Source organism: Notolepis coatsorum, assembly GCF_963971535.1.
Source record: "Notolepis coatsorum genome assembly, chromosome: 9".
Lineage (NCBI taxonomy): Eukaryota > Metazoa > Chordata > Actinopteri > Aulopiformes > Paralepididae > Notolepis > Notolepis coatsorum.
In genome coordinates, this window is record NC_140173.1 from 66,151,769 (window position 1) to 66,171,830 (window position 20,062).

At 43.0% G+C, this 20,062-nt stretch overlaps 1 protein-coding gene across 1 annotated transcript; it reads left to right on the forward strand.

Moving 5' to 3' along the window:
• Positions 1-12,345: 12,345 nt before the first annotated feature.
• Positions 12,346-19,020, forward strand: cst7 (cystatin f; the record flags this gene model as incomplete). The annotated part of the gene is made up of 4 exons (XM_084321896.1): positions 12,346-12,397; positions 15,944-16,125; positions 16,905-17,021; positions 18,344-19,020. The coding sequence occupies 4 exons, from the start codon at positions 12,346-12,348 to the stop codon at positions 18,422-18,424; spliced, it is 432 nt and encodes a 143-aa protein (XP_084178022.1). The 3' UTR covers positions 18,425-19,020.
• Positions 19,021-20,062: the final 1,042 nt, after the last annotated feature.

The window sequence follows — 20,062 nt, forward strand, 5'->3', positions numbered from 1 at the left end:
AGGGGTCCGCAAAGACGACTTCAAACTGGAAATGGTAACAACAGATGAGGTACTCAAAAAACTGAGCGCCCTCCAACCTAACAAGGCCACTGGCCATGACAACATCCCCTCAGCAGCCGCCATCACCCCAGTCATCACACACATAATAAACCTCTCCATAAAACAGGGACACGTCCCCAAGGACTTCAAAATTGCGAGAGTGACCCCTCTGCACAAAAAGGGCAGTAAATTAGACCCAGGCAACTACCGCCCTGTTTCTATTCTTACCTCCATCTCGAAAGTCATGGAAAAAAATTTCTACGAACAGGTTGAAAAGTACCTAGCGGAAAAAAATCGAATCTATGAATTCCAATCTGGCTTCAGAAAATCCCACTCCACTGACACATGCCTTAATTTGAACGACCACATCAAACAAGAGGTGGACGCGGGCAAATACTGCGGCATGGTCATGCTGGACCTACAAAAGGCCTTCGACACTGTCAATCACTCCATTCTGATTGACAAGCTAAAAGCAATTGGTTTTGATAGTCTATCAGTGAGCTGGATGCAATCCTACCTTGAGGGGAGGGAACAGATGGTGGAGGTAAACGGTACCCTATCCCCCCCCCCCTCACAGTGAGCTGTGGTGTTCCACAAGGAAGCATACTAGGACCGTTACTGTTCCTAATTTATGCAAATGACATGTCATCAGCTTGTGACTGCAACTTGTTCTTGTTTGCAGACGACTCAGCCCTGCTGGTCTCGGACAAGAACAAGTTACAGGTTGAAAAAACCGGCAGAATCTGCACCTGGCTCGCTGATAACAAACTATCATTACACCTGGGTAAAACAGAGTCCATTCTCTTCGGATCAAATAACAAACTCAGCAAGACAGACGGCTTCTCAGTTACAGTGGGTGACAATATTGTCACAAGGAAAGATGAAATTACATACCTAGGTTCCATCCTAGAGGCAAATCTTTCCTGTGACAAAATGGCATCCAAGGTAATAAAAAAAAGTCAACCAACGAACTCGATTCTTGTACCGGATCTCCTCTCTGGTAAACAAGAATACCCTGTAGACTCTGGCAGGAGCACTCATTCAAGGGTACTACGACTATGCTTGCACCTCATGGTACCAAAGCACCTCAAAGGCGCTAAAAACAAAATTACAAACATCTCAAAACAAACTGGTCAGACTACTGCTTGACCTTACTCCTAGAACCCAACTCACCCCTGTCCACTTTGACAACCTAGGATGGCTTAGAGTAGACGACAGAGTACAGCAACTTGCAATGGGCCTGGTCTACAAGATACACTACACGACCAAGGTACCCATGTACATGTCAAAATACTTCCCAAAGGTCAGTGAATACCACGATCACAACACCAGAGGGAGCTCCACAAATAATGTTAAACCCAGATTCGGCTCAAACAAGGGACTAAACACGTTTCGCAATTATGCCACATCAATGTGGAATGCCCTACCCAAAGCTGTAAAGGAATGTGAATAACTACCCACTTTCAAAACCACTCTCAAAAAACACCTACGGGAGACTGCAATTCAAAACTGGCCCCTGTAAATGTCCTAACCCAACCCCCTCCAATGTACAGTAAATTACCAAGTATGGTTTTGTCAATATTCCAATGTACAGTTTTGCTTGTACAGTTGTACAGTGTCCCCCAACCACCCCTCCTACCCAACCCCCCCACCACACCCACCCAACCACCTCCAATGTACAGCCCCCCCCCCCCCCCCCCACCCCACCTACCCAACCTCCTCCAATGTACAGTTTATACGTCAAATGTATATACTCTCTTTTCTAGACTCTTTTTGTATCACAAACAGTACTGTATTTACAAATCTGGTATGTCATAAATGTATAGATGTAGCAGTACTGTCTATCTGTAAGTCGTGTATGTCATATATGTTATGATTAATTGAAAATGGGGGACCCTGATGTAAACAAGACGAAAGTCTTTCTCTGGTCTGCATTCCCTTAACAATTGTATGTATTGAGCTGTACTGTACTGTACCCATTCTGCAATCTGTTAATAAAGTTTTCAATCAATCAATCAATCAATCAATCAATCAATCAATCAATCAATGGTGTGTTGTAGTAATCATTGGTCACACCTGTGGAGTGGCTTGAGCTCATGGTGAGGACTGGTGTGTTTTGGTGAGTACTGGTGTTTGGAGAGTTCCTCTCTGGAGCTGTTTAGCAACCTCCTCATCATTACTGGTTAAAAAGAGAAGCTGCAGGGAAGCAGCTTCTCTAGTGTTCTAGTGCAACTTTCAGAGTTTATCTTGATTGGCTGTTGCTCGCTGTGGTCAAAGTGTTTCATGTACACAGGAAGCCAGCCTGAAGTGTTGAGACTACTGTAGCTTCAAACAGACACATAGATGCGAGATTAAGGGACCTGGGTGCTTGTCGCTGCTCATCGCTCTGTTCACTGGCCTGGGTAAGAAGAACACACAAATAAACTTAATAACAGCTCTCTTGTTTAGATTCGATTCAAGTGTATTGTCATCATACTTAGTTATACACAGTCCTCATATCCCTCCTAGTTACACATACACACAGTCCTTATATCCCTCCTAGTTACAGATATACAGTCCTCATATCCCTCCATACACACAGTCCTCATATCCCTCCTAGTTACACAGTCCTCATATCTTTCCTATAGTTACACACAGTTCTAATATCCCTCCAAGCCTCATATCCCTCCTAGTGACACATATACACAGTCCTCATATCCCTCTTAGTTACACATACACACAGTCCTCATATCCCTCCTAGTTACATACACAGTCCTCATATCCCTAGTTACACATTGTCCTCATATCCCTCCTAGTTACACACACACACACACACACACACACACACACACACACACACACACACACACACACACACACACACACACACAGTCATGTCCCTCCTAGTTACACATACACACAGTCCTCATATCCCTCCTAGTTACACACACAGTCCCCATATCCCTCCTAGTTACACACACAGTCCTCATATCCCTCCTAGTTACACACACAGTCCTCATATCCCTCCTAGTTACACACAGTCCTCATATCCCTCTTAGTTACACACAGTCCTCATATCCCTCCTAGTTACACACAGTCCTCATATCCCTCCTAGTTACACACAGTCCTCATATCCCTCCTAGTTACACACAGTCCTCATATCCCTCCTAGTTACACACAGTCCTCATATCCCTCCTAGTTACACACACATTCAGACCTTTTAAAACACTAGCCCCTGAGCCTACAATAGACGCTGCATGTGACACCAGAGAAACGTTGTTGTCAGTGAACTCAACTTCCTCCAGTCTTCTCTTCTTCACTTCAGCACACAGTATATCTCTTTTTATATTCCCACACATACTTCCATAATTACTTACATAACATACTTATAGTCAGGGTTGCAAAAACTGGCAGATGAACAAAATCTTGGATTCTGTATTGTAAGTGAATTGTGTGGCGTGTCCTCATATCCTTAGAATTGAGTATGCTGTATAAATAATCTGGATTATTACATTACATTATTACATCATCATATAGATAGATGCAGTGATTCTTTAATTGGAATGGGAATTGCATAGCACGAATCAGGCAAAAGAAGTAAAAGGCTTGCGAGTTGAATACTGACTGCAGTTCAGAATCCTTTGAAACAGTAAGATGAACCTGCCACCTGCTGGTCACAAGTGATATGAGCTTCACATACAACAACATTGGAAGTGTCCTACCCCTGTATTTCCATATTGCGTTGTACTGTCTGTAATGTCTTACAATACTCTAGTGCAGGGGTTCCCAAACTTTTCAGGCCGCGACCCAAAAATAACGGTGTCAGATAGCCACGACCCCCACTATTATAGGGGGTAAAAAAAATTAAAATAAAAAATGTATTACATTTTTTTTATTTATTTTTTTTATAAATGGAAATGTATGGTTGAAACATGCACACGTTCAAACGCACACACACTAATAAGCATTGGATGCTTTTAACACTTTAACTGCCGGAAGACGCTTTAGGCGTCCTTCCCCGCCATGCTCAAGTTGCCGAAGACGCCGTAACTCGTCTTTGATATCAATATTTCAAAAATCTGTGATCGGAATCATATTTCCTTTCCGGGGCCCTGAGACACAAGTGTGATCTCCTCTCAATCCTCTAGCGGTTCAAGACCGCCATCTGGTGGCCGATCGGCATATCGAAAAAACGGATGTTACCTTTAACCCGGTAGGACTCACTCCATATGGGGTCCGGGCACTCGCTAGTGTTAGAGAGACTCAGTCTTCACACAGTGAACATCGATCGCTGCAAATAACTCGAAAAAACAACATGATTTGGACGTATATATTATTATACAACCTGGAAATGGACCGGATATTTCTATATCCCATAATAGGAAAATGTCTGTTCCACGCTCATCGCCCAACGGCGCGAGGAAGATACGGTAAGATTCAGCGTTATTTTTCAATGTGTACGATACTAACTGCTATGATGAACATTTGACCCACATTAGATGAATGGTATAACGCTGCCCACGGAATTATAAACGCCCCCTCGGCCATCCGGTCAACATCAGATTACGTGTAGTAACTTCCAGAAGTCCGTCCAGTTGGATTTTTTTATATCGCGCCGATTGCTATCAAACTGTATTTGATCATCAATATAATGCATTTGGGGCTATAAATCACGTTCTGGAGAAAGCTGCAGAAAGAGATGAAAACATACTTATACTTTAGATCATATTTTAGTATGAATATGTGAATGAAAAAGTTTAACGTTCATACACCCTGAACAATACATATAGGACATTGAATGGGCCCTAATAATGGCAATTTAGCAATAGAATTAAAAAAGTTATAGCCCTGCAAAGAAGGGGAACTTCTACAATCTACATAGACAAATAGAGCTGGCAACCTATGGTATATCATGAATTTAGCCTTAGGCAATCAAAGTGTTAACCAGGGCCGGACTGGGGAAATCATTCAGGCCAGGAAATATAGTGCAAAATATAGCCCCAGTCAGGCCACTTTTTAAGCAGGGGGTCTGCGGGTCCCCCACCAGGACATTTCTTGTTACAAAGACTTCATCTCCTGCATTCTGGTGCAGGCATTTTTTTATTTGTACCCTTTAAATGTCAGTGTTTGTGATGGCATCACAAATTATTGTTAAAAAACAGGCTAGTATATGTATGATTAGCAACAACACTGATTTTGATGGATTTTCAGTTTTTTTGTAATGTCAGATTGAAAATAATACAATCTTTTATTCAACTTCAGCCCTGATCATAACACCACATATTAATTGTATAATTCTAACCCTTTAAATGCCAGTGTGTGTGATGGAATATATTTGTAATATATGAAATGCAAAGTAGATTTGTCTGGGGGGGATTATTACAGGCTAGCATGTGTCAATGATTAGCAACAACAGTTTTTTGTAAGGGTCCCGCCTCCACCAATCACATGCGGCTCCTTTTGTGTGTGTGTGTGTGAGAGCAAGAGAGAGAGAGAGAGCGATAGTTCTCCAACTTGTGTGAGTTGCAGTGATCTCCTGGTTGTTCCCCACCTAGGTTATCTAACTATTGCGCTGCTGCAACTAGAAACACTGTCCTGGCCTGCTTCTAAGTTCAGTGGCCAGACTAAAAAAAAAGTAGTTGCAGTCACAAGCTGATGACATGTCATTTGCATAAATTGGGAACAGGTAAAGGTCCTAGTATGCTTCCTTGTGGAACACCACAGCTCACTGGGAGGGGGGGGGGGACAGTGTACCGTTCACCTCCACCATCTGTTCTCTCCCCTCCAGATAGGATTGCATCCAGCTCACTGATGAACTATCTGTAATATTCATGCTTTGAATGTATCATTTTACGACAGGCGCGCCAGGCGCACCTTCCTAGTATGGATACCTGACAAGGGGTCCTGACAGTCAGTTGGCTGCCAGACGTGGATGGAGTTACACTCATGCTTACCTCATGCTTACCTTTGAATAAACCTCTTAATGCAATCTCCTCGTCCTGAAGATTATTCTCTTTAATCGAATACGACATGGTGTCAGAAGCGGGATGAACATGGATATCAACAGAGTCCCGTCGCCACGGATGAATTGGGATTCTCTGGACTTACCGGGAGAATGGAAGAAGTTCAGACAGCACACTAGCTTTTCCCCTTTCTTTTCATAACCTTCAGGTTGTTCCATATATATCTCCCTATCTATGCGTGCAGATAGGCTGTCTTCACATCCATCTGATGTAGAATCAGATTGTCCTCAGTTGCTTTCTGAACCACTACCCTTACACTGGTCAGGTTGGCGGTGGGGGAAAATGTTTCACCATAGTCTATCCCCTCCCTCTGGCTGAAACCTTTAGCTACAAATCTCGCTTTGTACTTTTCGTGGCCTTCGATCCCTTCCTTGATCGAGTACACCCATTTCCTCCCACTGTCTGTCTGCCCTCTGGCAATTGTGTGAGAGTAAAAGTGTTGTTGTCCTCTAAGGACCTCATCTCCTCGTCCATCGCTCTCTCCCACTTACTCGACTCTGGGGACACTATGGCTTCCTTAAAGGACTGAGGCAAGCCACACACCACTCTGTAGCAGTAGTCAATATCGGCGAGTGTACTGTCATCCTCGTCACTCCCTCTCCGGGCATAATCTATCAGATATTTTGGGGGTTTGTGTTCCCTTGAGGGATACCTCCCACTGCTTGGGGCACTTGACGTCACCATCAGGTGCTCCTCGTCATCGCCCTCTGGGGGTGGCTGGCTGTCTGCTTGCACGCCTGTGCTCAGTACGCTAGGCGGGGGTGTCTCTGTCCCCCCATACCTTACCCCGGAGTCCAGCCATGGCTCCTCTGTCTGTGTCTCGATTTCGCACGTTGTCTTGGTGACAAATTTCACTAGTCTGTGCTTTTGCACCCTCCCTTTACCGGGATAGTAGACTAGGAGTGCTGGGCTCCCTCTGTCGTGTCCTACAAAGAACCCTTTTTCACATCTGGACTCAAGCTTGCCTCTGTCCTGCTGGTAAGTATAGCACACTGATCCGAATTTGTGCATTCTGGCTAGATTACATCTTTTCCCAGTCATTGCTGTATATGGGGTGGTGCCTGTGTGTTTATTAAAACACCTGTTTCTGGTGTAAGCAGCTTCTTGTACCGCATAATGCCACAGGCTCTTCGGTATGTTACTATCGTCATCTAGTTTACACCTGGCCATTTCAAAAAGGGTGCGCCATTCCCTCTCTGCTACCCCGTTCTGATGTGGGGAGTAGGGACATGACGTCTCGTGTCTGATCCTGTTCTTTCTTAGCAGTGATTGGAACTCTCTGTTCGTAAACTCGGTCCCGTTGTCTGATCTCAAACATTTTACTTCCCCATAGGGGGCTACATCGGCAAGGAACTTTTCCGTGGCTTGGAGCGCATCACTCTTTGCTTTGAGGAAATAGACGAACACTACACCTGTACCCACATCTGTAAAGGACTGTACGTAGTTAAAGCCACCTATGGACTCGTTCCTTACTGGACCGGCTAGGTCGGTGTTAACTAGCTCCAGCGGTCTCTTTACTTTCTCCGTGGGGCCCCTGTTCCTTGTTTGAGTAAACTTCCCTCTTATGCAAACTTCACATTCTTTGTCAGGTCTATGCCTCTCACCTTTAATGTGCATACCGTCTGTCACTGCTTGTAGCTTTAGCAAATCCTCGTGATTACAATGACCCATAATTTCATGCCACGTCTGGATGTCATGGCTAACAGTCACATTACATTTGTCATTATTATTGCACTCCGTTTGTAAGTAATACATTCTCCCACATACGTCGATATTAAACCGCATACCATCTCGTTCTACAAGAACATCTTTACCTTCACTGAAGAACACTTCGGCGCCATTGGCAGTAGCAGATTTGACTGAGAATAGTTCTTGTGGGAACGAGGGTATATATAAAGCGTTCTTTAATGTCACTGTACACCGGCGTCCCTTACTGTCTATAAGGCGTACCTGTGCGTCTCCTCTCCCTTGCGCCAACCCGTAGGTGCGCTTCCCGTCTGCCAGCTCCATGCTGTGTACCTCCGGCTCGAAGGATTTATCGAAGTTCTTGAAACTGCTCCTGTCGTTAATGATGTGGGATGACGCACCTGTGTCTACGATCAACCCCCTCCTCGGGAGCTGCCGGTGCTGTGTTGGCCGGGTGACGCCTGTAGTCCACGCCCCGAAAACGAAATCCTCTCGTCCCGCCGCTCTTTGTGCGTCATCTCGACCCGTCACACAATCTCTGTCGCCGCCATCTTGTCTGTAGTCGCCATCTCGTCCACAGTCGCCATCTTGGCCGCGGCCGCGATCTCGTCCATCGCCGCCATCTTGTTTGTAGTCACGGTCTCGTCCGTCGCCGCCATCTTGTCCATGTGCACCGCCTCGTCTCTGGCCGACATCTTGCCCATGTGCGTATCGGGCGCTCTGGTCTCGTTTCTTTCGGCACTCTTTGTCTGTGTGCCCCGATGATCTGCAGAAGTTGCACCAGACTGTCTTGTTGCAGTTATCTCTCCGATGCCCGTTCTCTTCGCATCTCCAACACGTCAGCTCCGTCGTGGGCCTGGCCCTTTCCCTCTGTGTCGCTCGGGCTTTCAGTGCTATCCCCCCCGCTTCCGCGACGTCTGGGTGGATATCCTCTGAGGCCTCAAAGTTCCGCAGCTTGGCTTTGAACTGCCCCAATGTCATGTCCGTTGAACCGTGGGTAACCAGTAGCGCGAACGGCCTGTATAACTCTGGCAGTCCGCATCACCATTGCCATCATTAGCCCCTCTCCTGGTGCCTCTCCTGCACTCTTGAGCGCCGTCATGATCTGCTCAGCTCGGATTATGTATTCTGTCATCGTCTCTGTGTGCCCCTTCTTCAGGGCCGTTAACGTTACGTAGAGGGACACTACTCGGGGCCTTCCCCGTCCGATGTAATGCTCCCTCAACACTCCCAGGCTTTCTCGGCCTTTGTCCTTCGTGTCGCGGAATATTAGTCCCAGGCTCGTATCGTCGAGCAGCGGCGCCAACTCACAGTATGCGTCCGCGTTTAGTTTGTCGTCTTGTGCTTGGTCCTCCGCCGTCAGTCGCCCCGCGGGGGCCGCCAAGATCACCGCCTTGAGTCCCGCGCTGTGCATGCAACATAGCATGCGCTCTTCCCAGAGCTCATATCCTTCCGCTTTCCCGTTAAATGTGGGCCACTTGCTTCTTCCCCTGGTCGCCATCCTCTTTCTTGGTGTTAGGTGGTTGGTGTAGCTTAAGCTCCGTTGGCCTAGTATCTAGCCACGCGGTACTCCCGGTGCTTCTCTGGCCTACACGTCAGCTAAGCTAACTATCTTCATTATTTCGCCCCTGCGAGATCTGGGCCCATAACCTGTTAACAGATTTGGCAATGGGGCGACAATAATGTATACAAGAGGCATGGTATTCTATCTTTGGCCTAGCTCTGCTGGCAGCGATTTATTTATCATGTTGTCTCATAATACAGCAGTACATATGATCTCCTCTCCTGGAGGGGCAGAAGTGAGAAGAAGGAACAGTAGGAGGGAACCAAGGTTTATATAGTGCCAACCGGGTGTAGACAGTAGACGCTCCGCCTACAGCGCCCTCCAGTGGACACAGATATACATGCAGTCATGAGGGCAGTAGAGAGCAATTACAGTCAGTTACAACCATACATACACCCTCTATATTCAACAGGGGTGATGGTGGCTGCTGAGTCTCTGAGGAATTTGGAGGGGATATTGTCATGGCCAGTGGCCTTGTTAGGTTGGAGGGCACTCAGTTTTTTGAACACCTCATCAGTTGTTACCATTTCGAGTTTGAAATAGTCTTTGCGAACCCCTAGGTTTTTGTAGAAGTCTAGGATGTGTTCTACACCTAAATGCATAGTGGGAGGGTAGTTTATTAACCAGTGTTGTGGCTATGTTTGTAAAGAAGATGTTTAAGTGATTGGACACCTCCAGCTTGTCTGTGATGAGACTGAGAGTGTCGTCTGACTTATTGTTGGTGTTTGTAAATCTGGTTTTCAGTTTCTTACTGCAGCCTAGTTGGTTGTTGAGTAATTTCCAAAGCTCACAGGGTTTGTTTTTGTTTTCCTCCGTTTTATCATTGACAAATAAAATTGTGCAGATTTGATCATGGTATTTACTGTACATAATTTCTTAGCCTGTTTCGTTGTTGTCTGAGTTTAACCACCTGGGCTTGGAGATCACTGTTGAAGCTTTTGACAAGCTTTGACCGACTTTTATGAAGTTCAGAGCATTTTTTGTCTCTGGTTTTCATAGCGGTCAGTATGTCCGGATGCATCCAGCGAGATTTTTAACCATGGTGGTTCTCAGGGGCGCCATGTTGTTTAGTATTTTTTCTTTTATCTACTTTTTCTCACATTTTCTATTTTTCTCCCATCCCAATTTCGTATCGTCCAATTCTACCCTCCCCTGTCTCGAACGTTGTTAGGCCATGCCTCCCACAAGCCGGCTGCAATGTGGACTAAGCCTTACATCACGTGTCCCCTCCGGTACTCGAGGAAGCAGCAGTCGCATCTTTTCACCTGCACAGCACAATCTCTCAGCGTCGGGGGTCTGCGTTTGGAGGGCACGCCGCCCCCGTCGCTTCCTGATTCTGCTGCGCAGGTGCACCAACCGACCTGTAGGAGTCGCTGTCCACAACGTCCGATCCCTACCCATCAGCTTCCCACCCCCTAATACTGCCAATTGTATTAGTATGAACGACCAGCCAAGCTGATAGCAATGCGGAGAGCTGGGCTCGAACCCAACGTCTCCTGCATTGGTGGTGAGCGCCTTGCCCACTGCACCACCTAGCCGCCCCATGTTGTTTAGTATTGATGAGAATTTGGTTTTGAAGCCAAGCCATGTTTCTTCAACTAGTGTACCACTGAGCTCATCTGACCAGTCCATGCTCTCGAGTCCTTGGTTAAAGGCCTCGCTAGAGTAGGTTTTAAGGTCCCTAGATATGACTGTTTTGTGACGGCTGGCCTTTTGTTTTAGTTTTTTGCAGGTACAGAATATCATAAAATGATCGCTTAACCCGCATACTATAACCCCTTTATTAGAAATCCTGGACTTGTCCGAGGTTAGAATGAGATCAATGGTAGTTTGTGTTGAATCACACACCCTTGTGGGTTGGGTGATTAGCTTACAGACACTGTGCAGATCACAAAACCTACTGAAGGATTTCAAGACGTGTTCCAGTCCAGCTAAGCACCCATCAAGTATTTAAGTAAGTAAACACTCTGCTCTGGAGGTCTGTAGATGGTGCCGACTAGTACAGTTTTTGCCCTTTCAAACATAATTTCAACCCATACGTTTCAATTTCATCATGATTTAGGTCAGTACGGGTAATGAATTTGGTATCTTTGTGTATACATGCAGACACCACCCCCATGCTTATTTCTTATTGAATAGTTTTCTATTTCCACCTCAGGGTCTTTTATAGACTCATCTAGTTTTGTCTCAGAGAAACATAAGATGGTGCAGAGGATATCACAGGAACAGGCTTCTGGGTTTGGTTTGAACCCAGCGGGGCGTTCTGTGTAGAGTTAGTCTGTTAGGTAGTTCAGTCTCCCCAAAAGACATGCATGTCAGGTACATAAGATAAGATAAGGTAAGATAAGATATTCCTTTATTGATCCCCTTGGTGAAATTCAGGCATCATAGCAGCAGGAGGGGGGGGGGGTACATGGTATGGGTGTAATTGATTGATTGGTTGAAAACGTTATTAACAGATTGCAGAATGGGTACAGTACAGCTCAATACATACAATTGTTAAGGGGATGCAGACCAGAGAAAGACTTTCGTCTTGTTTACATCAGGGTCCCCCATTTTCAATTCATCATAACAATGACACACACCATACAGATAGACAGTACTGCTACATCTATACATTTATGACATACCAGATTTGCAAATACAGTACTGTTTGTGATACAAAAAGAGTCCAGAAAAGAGAGTATATACATTTTGACGTAGAAACTGTACATTGGAGGAGGTTGGGTAGGTGGGGTGGGGTTGTGGAGTAGTGTGTCAGTAATCATTGGTCACACCTGTGGAGTGGCTTGAGCTCATGGTGAGGACTGGTGTGTTTTGGTGAGTACTGGTGTTTGGAGAGTTCCTCTCTGGAGCTGTTTAGCAACCTCCTCATCATTACTGGTTAAAAAGAGAAGCTGCAGGGAAGCAGCTTCTCTAGTGTTCTAGTGCAACTTTCAGAGTTTATCTTGATTGGCTGTTGCTCGCTGTGGTCAAAGTGTTTCATGTACACAGGAAGCCAGCCTGAAGTGTTGAGACTACTGTAGCTTCAAACAGACACATACTACATGCGAGATGAAGGGACCTGGGTGCTTGTCGCTGCTCATCGCTCTGTTCACTGGCCTGGGTAAGAAGAACACACAAATAAACTTAACAACAGCTCTCTTGTTTAGATTCGATTCAAGTGTATTGTCATCATACAGCACAAGTACAGTGCAACGAAAATTATTAGGTTTGGGCATCCAGAGTGCAAAATTAATATACAATGTGCAGGTGATTAAACTGGGTATAAAATATATAAACGAGTATTTCTGAGTAATGGTGCTAATCAGATGTACAGAGTTGTAGTATTAATATGTACATTGATAAAGGTATAAAGACACTATGGTAGTAAGTCATACTGGCCAGCAGTGTAACTAGTAAGAGTAGGTAAGGGATATATGTATACAGATATAGTATCTACAGATATGTAAAAATGATTATATGCAGGTATGTACAGACGGATGTGGATATATATATATGGTAAGAATATATATACATACAGTATACAGCATTATTGTACATGCTATCATACAGAGTTATATGGGTAGACTATAGTATGAGGTAGGTAGTTACGTGTATGTCTCCATTGTGTAACTGATGATGATGATGATATTGTTGTTGTATGTTATTCTTGGAAATGTCAAATAAAATCAAGCAATCTATGATCGTTAAGGACATTTGTTTCAGTTTTCAGTCCCAGTCCATTAGTCATGTGTAGGTTAACAGCTAACACACAGGCTCAACGGTACAATGACATGTATTAGACGAGAGGAACAGGTCAGCTCGGCAGCACCAGACGCAATAGAGTGAATGAATGAATGAAAACTTTATTTAACAGATTGCAGAATGGGTACAATACAGTACGGCTCAATACACACAATTGTTAAGGGGATGCATATTCATATCAAGATAAAGAACATTTATATATATATATATATATATATATATATATATATATATATATATATTAAGGCTGTCAAAGTTAACGCGATATTAACGCGTTAACTCCCGATTCTATTAATGCCACTAATTTATTTAACTCAAGATTAACTAAAAAAAAAAAAAAAACATGTTTTTTTTCTTTTTTACTAGACTTCACTCAGGTGTATTATTGATGCTCTCAATGATACTATGTTTGTTTCTGAAGTGTGTGTGTGTGTGTGTGTGTGTGTGTGGTGTGTGTGTGTGTGTGTGTGTGTGTGTGAGAGATATAGAGAGAGAGGGGGGTGAGAGAGATGAGGAAGGGGCAAGAGAGAAAGAGAGCTGGGAGAGTGTGTGTGTGAGGGAGAGAGGGGGGTGTGTGATTAATCAGCCCTTGTGTGGGTGAATGTAACAAGTTCCTAACGTTTTCTTTCCCCTATTATTTCATGCACACTTTATTCATTGTTTTAAATTATTATTTTCTTTTAAGTTATTTTGTGCATCACTCTGTTTTGAATTTGATGCAAATTTGCAATGCATGAGGGTCATCCTTTTGTGTTAAATGGCTGCATAAAGCAAGCATTTGTTGACTCGCATGTTGATAAGAGTATTAAAACTTGGAACTTGAAAAAGATCTGTTTAAGGTAAAAAAAAAAAAAAAAATGATTAATTTGCGATTAATCGCGAGTTAACTATGGACAATCATGCGATTAATCGAGTTAAATATTTTAATCGTTTGACAGCACTAATATATATATATATATATATATATATATATATATTAAACTAAATAAGACTTGTGCACATCTGGTTGGACCCCGACTGGAGGTGCAGGTCAGCGCAAGAGAGATAAATAAACTAAAAGGAGAAAACCTTCAAGGGAAAGAAGGGACCGCACACTCCACAGGACTGGTTTTTGCTTATTTATTGTTGCACAACGCGTTTCGCTATCGCTTCCTCAGGTGCTCATATAGCCAAACTTTCCCCCACTGTACCGAAAACCTGTACCGAACCTTGACTTCAAAACCGAGGTACGTACCGTACCGTGGTTTTTGTGTACCGTTATACCTCTAATATATATATATATATATATATATATATATATATATATATATATATATATATATATAATGTTCTTTATCTTGATATGAAAAAAGCCTGATGGTAGAAACTATCTTAAAGGTGCAGCTGTTTAGGCAGAGACGCCTGCAATTGGTTTACAAAACTTATTACAAAGTTTACTATACATGTAGTTAATTATTAATCTATCTTATAGAATCAATCATTGAAACCTACTGTCTTTTACTATGTACTTTGATAGTAGGTCTACTATGCCTATACTACTAATATGCTATATGTCTATACGCTAATATGTCTATACTACTACCTACATATGCTAATGTATATACTACTATATACTATGTGAATATGTCTATACTACTACTATGCTAATGTATATACTATGTACTTGGAGTGTAGTTCGACACTGTTTGACAAACAATGTTACTTAGCTGCCAGAGGTGTACCCTTCCTGCTACTTGTTGTACACTAAAACTACTAAGATCAACTAACTAAAACTACTAAGATCAACTAACTAAAACTACTAAGATCAACTAACTAAAACTACTAAGATCAACTAACTAAAACTACTAAGATCAACTAACTAAAACTACTAAGATCAACTAACTAAAACTACTAAAACTACTAAGATCAACTAACTAAAACTACTAAGATCAACTAACTAAAACTACTAAGATCAACTAACTAAAACTACTAAGATCAACTAACTAAAACTACTAAGATCAACTAACTAAAACTACTAAGATCAACTAACTAAAACGACTAAGATCAACTAACTAAAACGACTAAGATCAACTAACTAAAACTACTAAGATCAACTAACTAAAACTACTAAGATCAACTAACTAAAACTACTAAGATCAACTAACTAAAACTACTAAGATCAACTAACCAAAACTACTAAGATCAACTAACTAAAACTACTAAGATCAACTAACCAAAACTACTAAGATCAACTAACAAACTAAGATCAACTAACTAAAACTACTAAGATCAACTAACAAACTACTAAGATCAACTAACTAAAACTACTAAGATCAACTAACTAAAACTACTAAGATCAACTAACTAAAACTACTAAGATCAACTAACCAAACCTACTAAGATAAACTAGTTTTTTCTACTACCTACTATGCTAATGTTTCTTTACTATATGCACTCAAGTTCAACACTTTGACTCTTATTAGCTGCCAGAGTTGTACCATTCCTGCTGACATGTTGTACACAACTTGTAAGTCACTTTGGATAAAAGCTTCAACTAAACGACTCAATGTAAATGGGAACCAACTCCACTAGGTGTTTGGTAAAAAAAAGAAAAAGCTTCTCATGTCGGGTTCTTGCCACAAATATCACCTCTATTTCAGTAGAGCCAACATTACTTTAATCACCTGTACATTGTATTACTATTGCATTTTACTGTTACATTTGCACTGCGTTTGAATGCCAAACTTCTTCTCATTGTACTGTACTTGTGCTGTATGACGACAGTAAATTAGAATCTAATGGACCTGATCTCTATGTTCACTGTGATTCTCATTGTGGTGCACTGTGGCACTGGTGGTGATCATCTGTTTCCGAGTGTTCTCCGTTTCTGAGTGAGTGCTGTTATTTGTGACCTGGTTCCTCCCAGAGGGTGTGAGGGCGGTCGGCAGACAGAAGAGAGGGCCTCTTATTCCTGGATCGCCTTATAATATCAGCACAGACGACCAGGGCGTCCTGAAGGCCGTCCTCACCGGCACCTACTCCTTCAACAACCTGTCCAACGACGCCTTCCTCTTCAAACCGTCTGCCATCGATGATGCACAGAGGCAGGTACGGTAAATGCCTGGTGGACGACTATTGATCGCTGACTATATTGATCACAATACGGTGTCTGTGTGCTTCTCTTAAAGACCCGAAGATTCAAATTCTTTATGGTGTATAATACAGTATATTATAACCGATGGGGGACACAGACCCTCATCTGCACCTTTGTTTACACTGTTTATTTTTCTTGTATACATACCTGTACCTCCCCTCCCCCCTCCCGCTGCTATGATGCCCACATTTCCCCAAGGGATCAATAAAGGAATATCTTGGACAGGCTACAGGCTCATTATAACATGCTCTCGTATCCATAACATGACAGTCTGGAGGGAAATACATACTCAAAATATATTTCTGCGTAGGTATGGAATGCGTCTTCCTTGTGTATTCATTTGACAATAGAGATAGATAGATAGATGGAATAGAAGTACTTTATTGATCCAGAGGGAAATTCACCATACAGATTTCTCACAATAAATATTTAGGTAGTCAAAATCTAAAATCACTAATAAGAATAAAAATACAGTCTGGGATATACATTTTAAAATATACAGTAATCAGTACAGTAATACATGTACAAAATGTAAAGTGTCGAAAGTCAAAAGGTCCAGGAAGATTACCAGAGTTTGTACTGGCTCAGTGAGGCACAGTGATGCGTTGTATAGTCTGATGGCTGAAGGACTTCCTGTGCCGTTCAGTGTTGCATCTTGGGAGTCGTAGTCTTAACACGTGGATCACTGTGAGACGACGACACCCTGCAGCTCAGCCCGGCTCTGTGTTTGCAGATCGTGAAGGGCCTCCGCTACATGGTGGACGTGGAGATCTCCAGAACCGTGTGCCGTAAGAAGGAACATGAGGAGCTGGCCAACTGTGCCTTCCAACCAGACGGCTTGTTGCAACAGGTACCACAGACTGGAGGCCTGCGCTCACATTCACTGTCCACAGAAGGGGAGTTTTCTTAAGAACACGCCAACATTTTGGGAAATTAGCTTACCGTCTTCTCCAGAGAGAGACAAGAAGATGGATACCAGTTTCCTCTCTGTGCGTTCAGTAGAAAGCTATCTGGCTGCACGTTAGCCTAGCTTAGCACTATGAATGGAAGCGGACAGTGCCGGTTAGCCTTCGGGAGAGGTGTTAGTTGGACAATGCCTAGGCTAACCGGCACTGTCCTCTTCCATTCATTGTGCTAAGCTAGGCTAACGACAATCACACAAAACGAATAGCACTTTTATTAATAAATGTAATCTAGCAGAGGTAAATGGCAAATATTAACCATATAGATGATGTATAATTGAGATAAAGTAATTAGTGAGTAACCAATAGTGTTGAAAAAAAATGCAAACACCACACAAGGGTTAAAAATGTAAACGTTTATTTTTCCATTACAATCCAAATCGGTAATAAAAATAATTGCAGAGATTGTGGTTTTGTCCATTAATCAGATGACATTATCATTAGAGCTATATATTTTTTTGTCACATCTAGCTGCTCTGTTGAATAGAGGTCAACAGATTTGTCAATTAAAACCAACTAATCGATAAGTCGACAAAGTCCTGACTATATTGTCACTGAAGAATTTCTTTAATCAAGTACAGCCCTAATTGCAAATGATCATTAAAACTTTTAAATATATATATTTTTTGTAAGGATGATTTATGTAAGGGATAATGTATAGCTATACTCGGTCATTGTCGCAAAATAATTGACCGACACGGAGTTTAGAACACCGAGGCGTCGCACCGATGTGTTCTAAACGCAGTGAAGGTCAATTATTTTGCGACAATGACCGAGTATAGGCTATACATTATCCCGCTTATTACATGGCTAACTTACTAACAATATACCTAATTCATTTTACACCATCGACAAGACGAGATCAAATGCAGACGCAGTTGTTCTGTGGCTCCTCTGTCATCGCCGGCAGCCGGCAGGTGTGTGGTCTGATTACCTGATGAGTGCAGCTGTGCATATGCTGAGCTTAGCGTTCGTGACTGTCTGCGACCAAAATGCTTGATTGTGATTGGTCAATAGCGCTGTGTTACCCGTATCAGCGGTCATTATTGCGCGTTGCCCATAGCAGCGGTCCGTTATCGAGAAATAACTGACCGCTGTCAGGGGCAACCGAGCGCTATTGACCAATCACAATCAAGCATTTTGGCGAATGTTAAAACTCCATGTAATAAGGTTAAATAACATATTCTAACTAAACGTACCTGTTTTTCAGACCTTTAAGTGTCACTTTGACATCTGGGACATACCGTGGCTTCATGTGATGAAGACAAACTTCTTTACCTGCCGTCCCTGAGAGGATGGACTTTTCTACCTGCCGTCCCTGAGAAAGGACTGTCTTTTCTACCTGCCGTCCCTGAGAGGAGGAGTATTTTCTACCTGCCGTCCCTGAGAGGATGGACTTTTCTACCTGCCGTCCCTGAGAAAGGACGGTCTTTTCTACCTGCCGTCCCTGAGAAAGGACGGTCTTTTCTACCTGCCGTCCCTGAAAGGGGACAGTGTTTCAGCCCTGGTTCATGTGTATCTATATGACGCTGACTTCACCTTTAAGCCCTGGTCCATGTGTATCAATGTGATGCCGACTTCACCTTTAAGCCCTGGTCCATGTGTATCAATGTGACGCCGACTTCACCTTTAAGCCCTGGTCCATGTGTATCAATGTGACGCTGACTTCACCTTTAAGCCCTGGTCCATGTGTATCAATGTGACGCAGACTTCACCTTTAAGCCCTGGTCCATGTGTATCAATGTGACGCCGACTTCACCTTTAAGCCCTGGTCCATGTGTATCAATGTGACGCTGACTTCACCTTTAAGCCCTGGTCCATGTGTATCAATGTGACGCAGACTTCACCTTTAAGCCCTGGTCCATGTGTATCAACGCGACGCTGACTTCACCTTTAAGCCCTGGTTCATGTGTATCAATGTAACTCTATTGTACAACAATACTTACAGGACACGTCTCAGGAGCAGCAGCCAAGTCAAATTCCTGCTGTGAATAATTCTGCTCCAAACTGTTTTCTGCCATCATTTGTACAAAACCAGGAACATTAGAATAAATAAAATGCTTGTGTCAGTTTGATGTCTAGTTCTCCTACATGCTAAATATATTTTCTTATTTTTACGTACAATTTATAGAAGCCTACGTTGAGATACAATTACCCAACATGTTAGAACTGTTGAAATGATGACTAAGTACTTTGATGTCCACCCTGGAGATCAACACAATCAAACGATTTCAGATCCAATCAGCTTCCTCTTAAATATTGCATAATACACACTGTTCTAGTGAACAGAAGACCACGCCCCCTCAGCCTACTGAGAGCTGGCTGTGCTCAGAGGCTGCACTGAAACGCTTATAACAAATCAAATGGACCTGAAGCGGAGGAGTTAATGCTCAACAATAACTAAGCAACGTATGACTGAATGAAAACATTGTACTGGATCTTTAACACTTTCCGTGCCACACACGAGAATACTCTGGTTTATTAATAGGTGGTTGAAAGCCACTCACGAGATTTCTCGGATTTTTTTTTTTTAGCGATCTGAAATCATATTGAATCACCCGAGTATAGCCGAGCGGCGCCGGCGATCATTGTGGAAAAAAGCGCCCCCTGTCGTCTCCCAGATGACATAAGGGATTTTGGAATGGACTCAATGAAAATGAATGGGGAAAAAAATCCGGTACTCCACATTTTCCAGTCCACTGATGCAGCCGGGGTTATCAGAGTTCATTCTGGATCCTCTGAGCCCCACTGATCATGGAGTTCTACTGTATCGCGTTGGATCTATACACTTATCGATTTTTTCGAATGGTGATCAGGAATTGGAATATACCAGTTGGATACCATCTGATGTCAGGTAAGGACTCTATGTTATCAGTGTTAGGATAATCAGAGTACGTTTTATGAAGTTATAAGCTGTTTTGTGAAATGT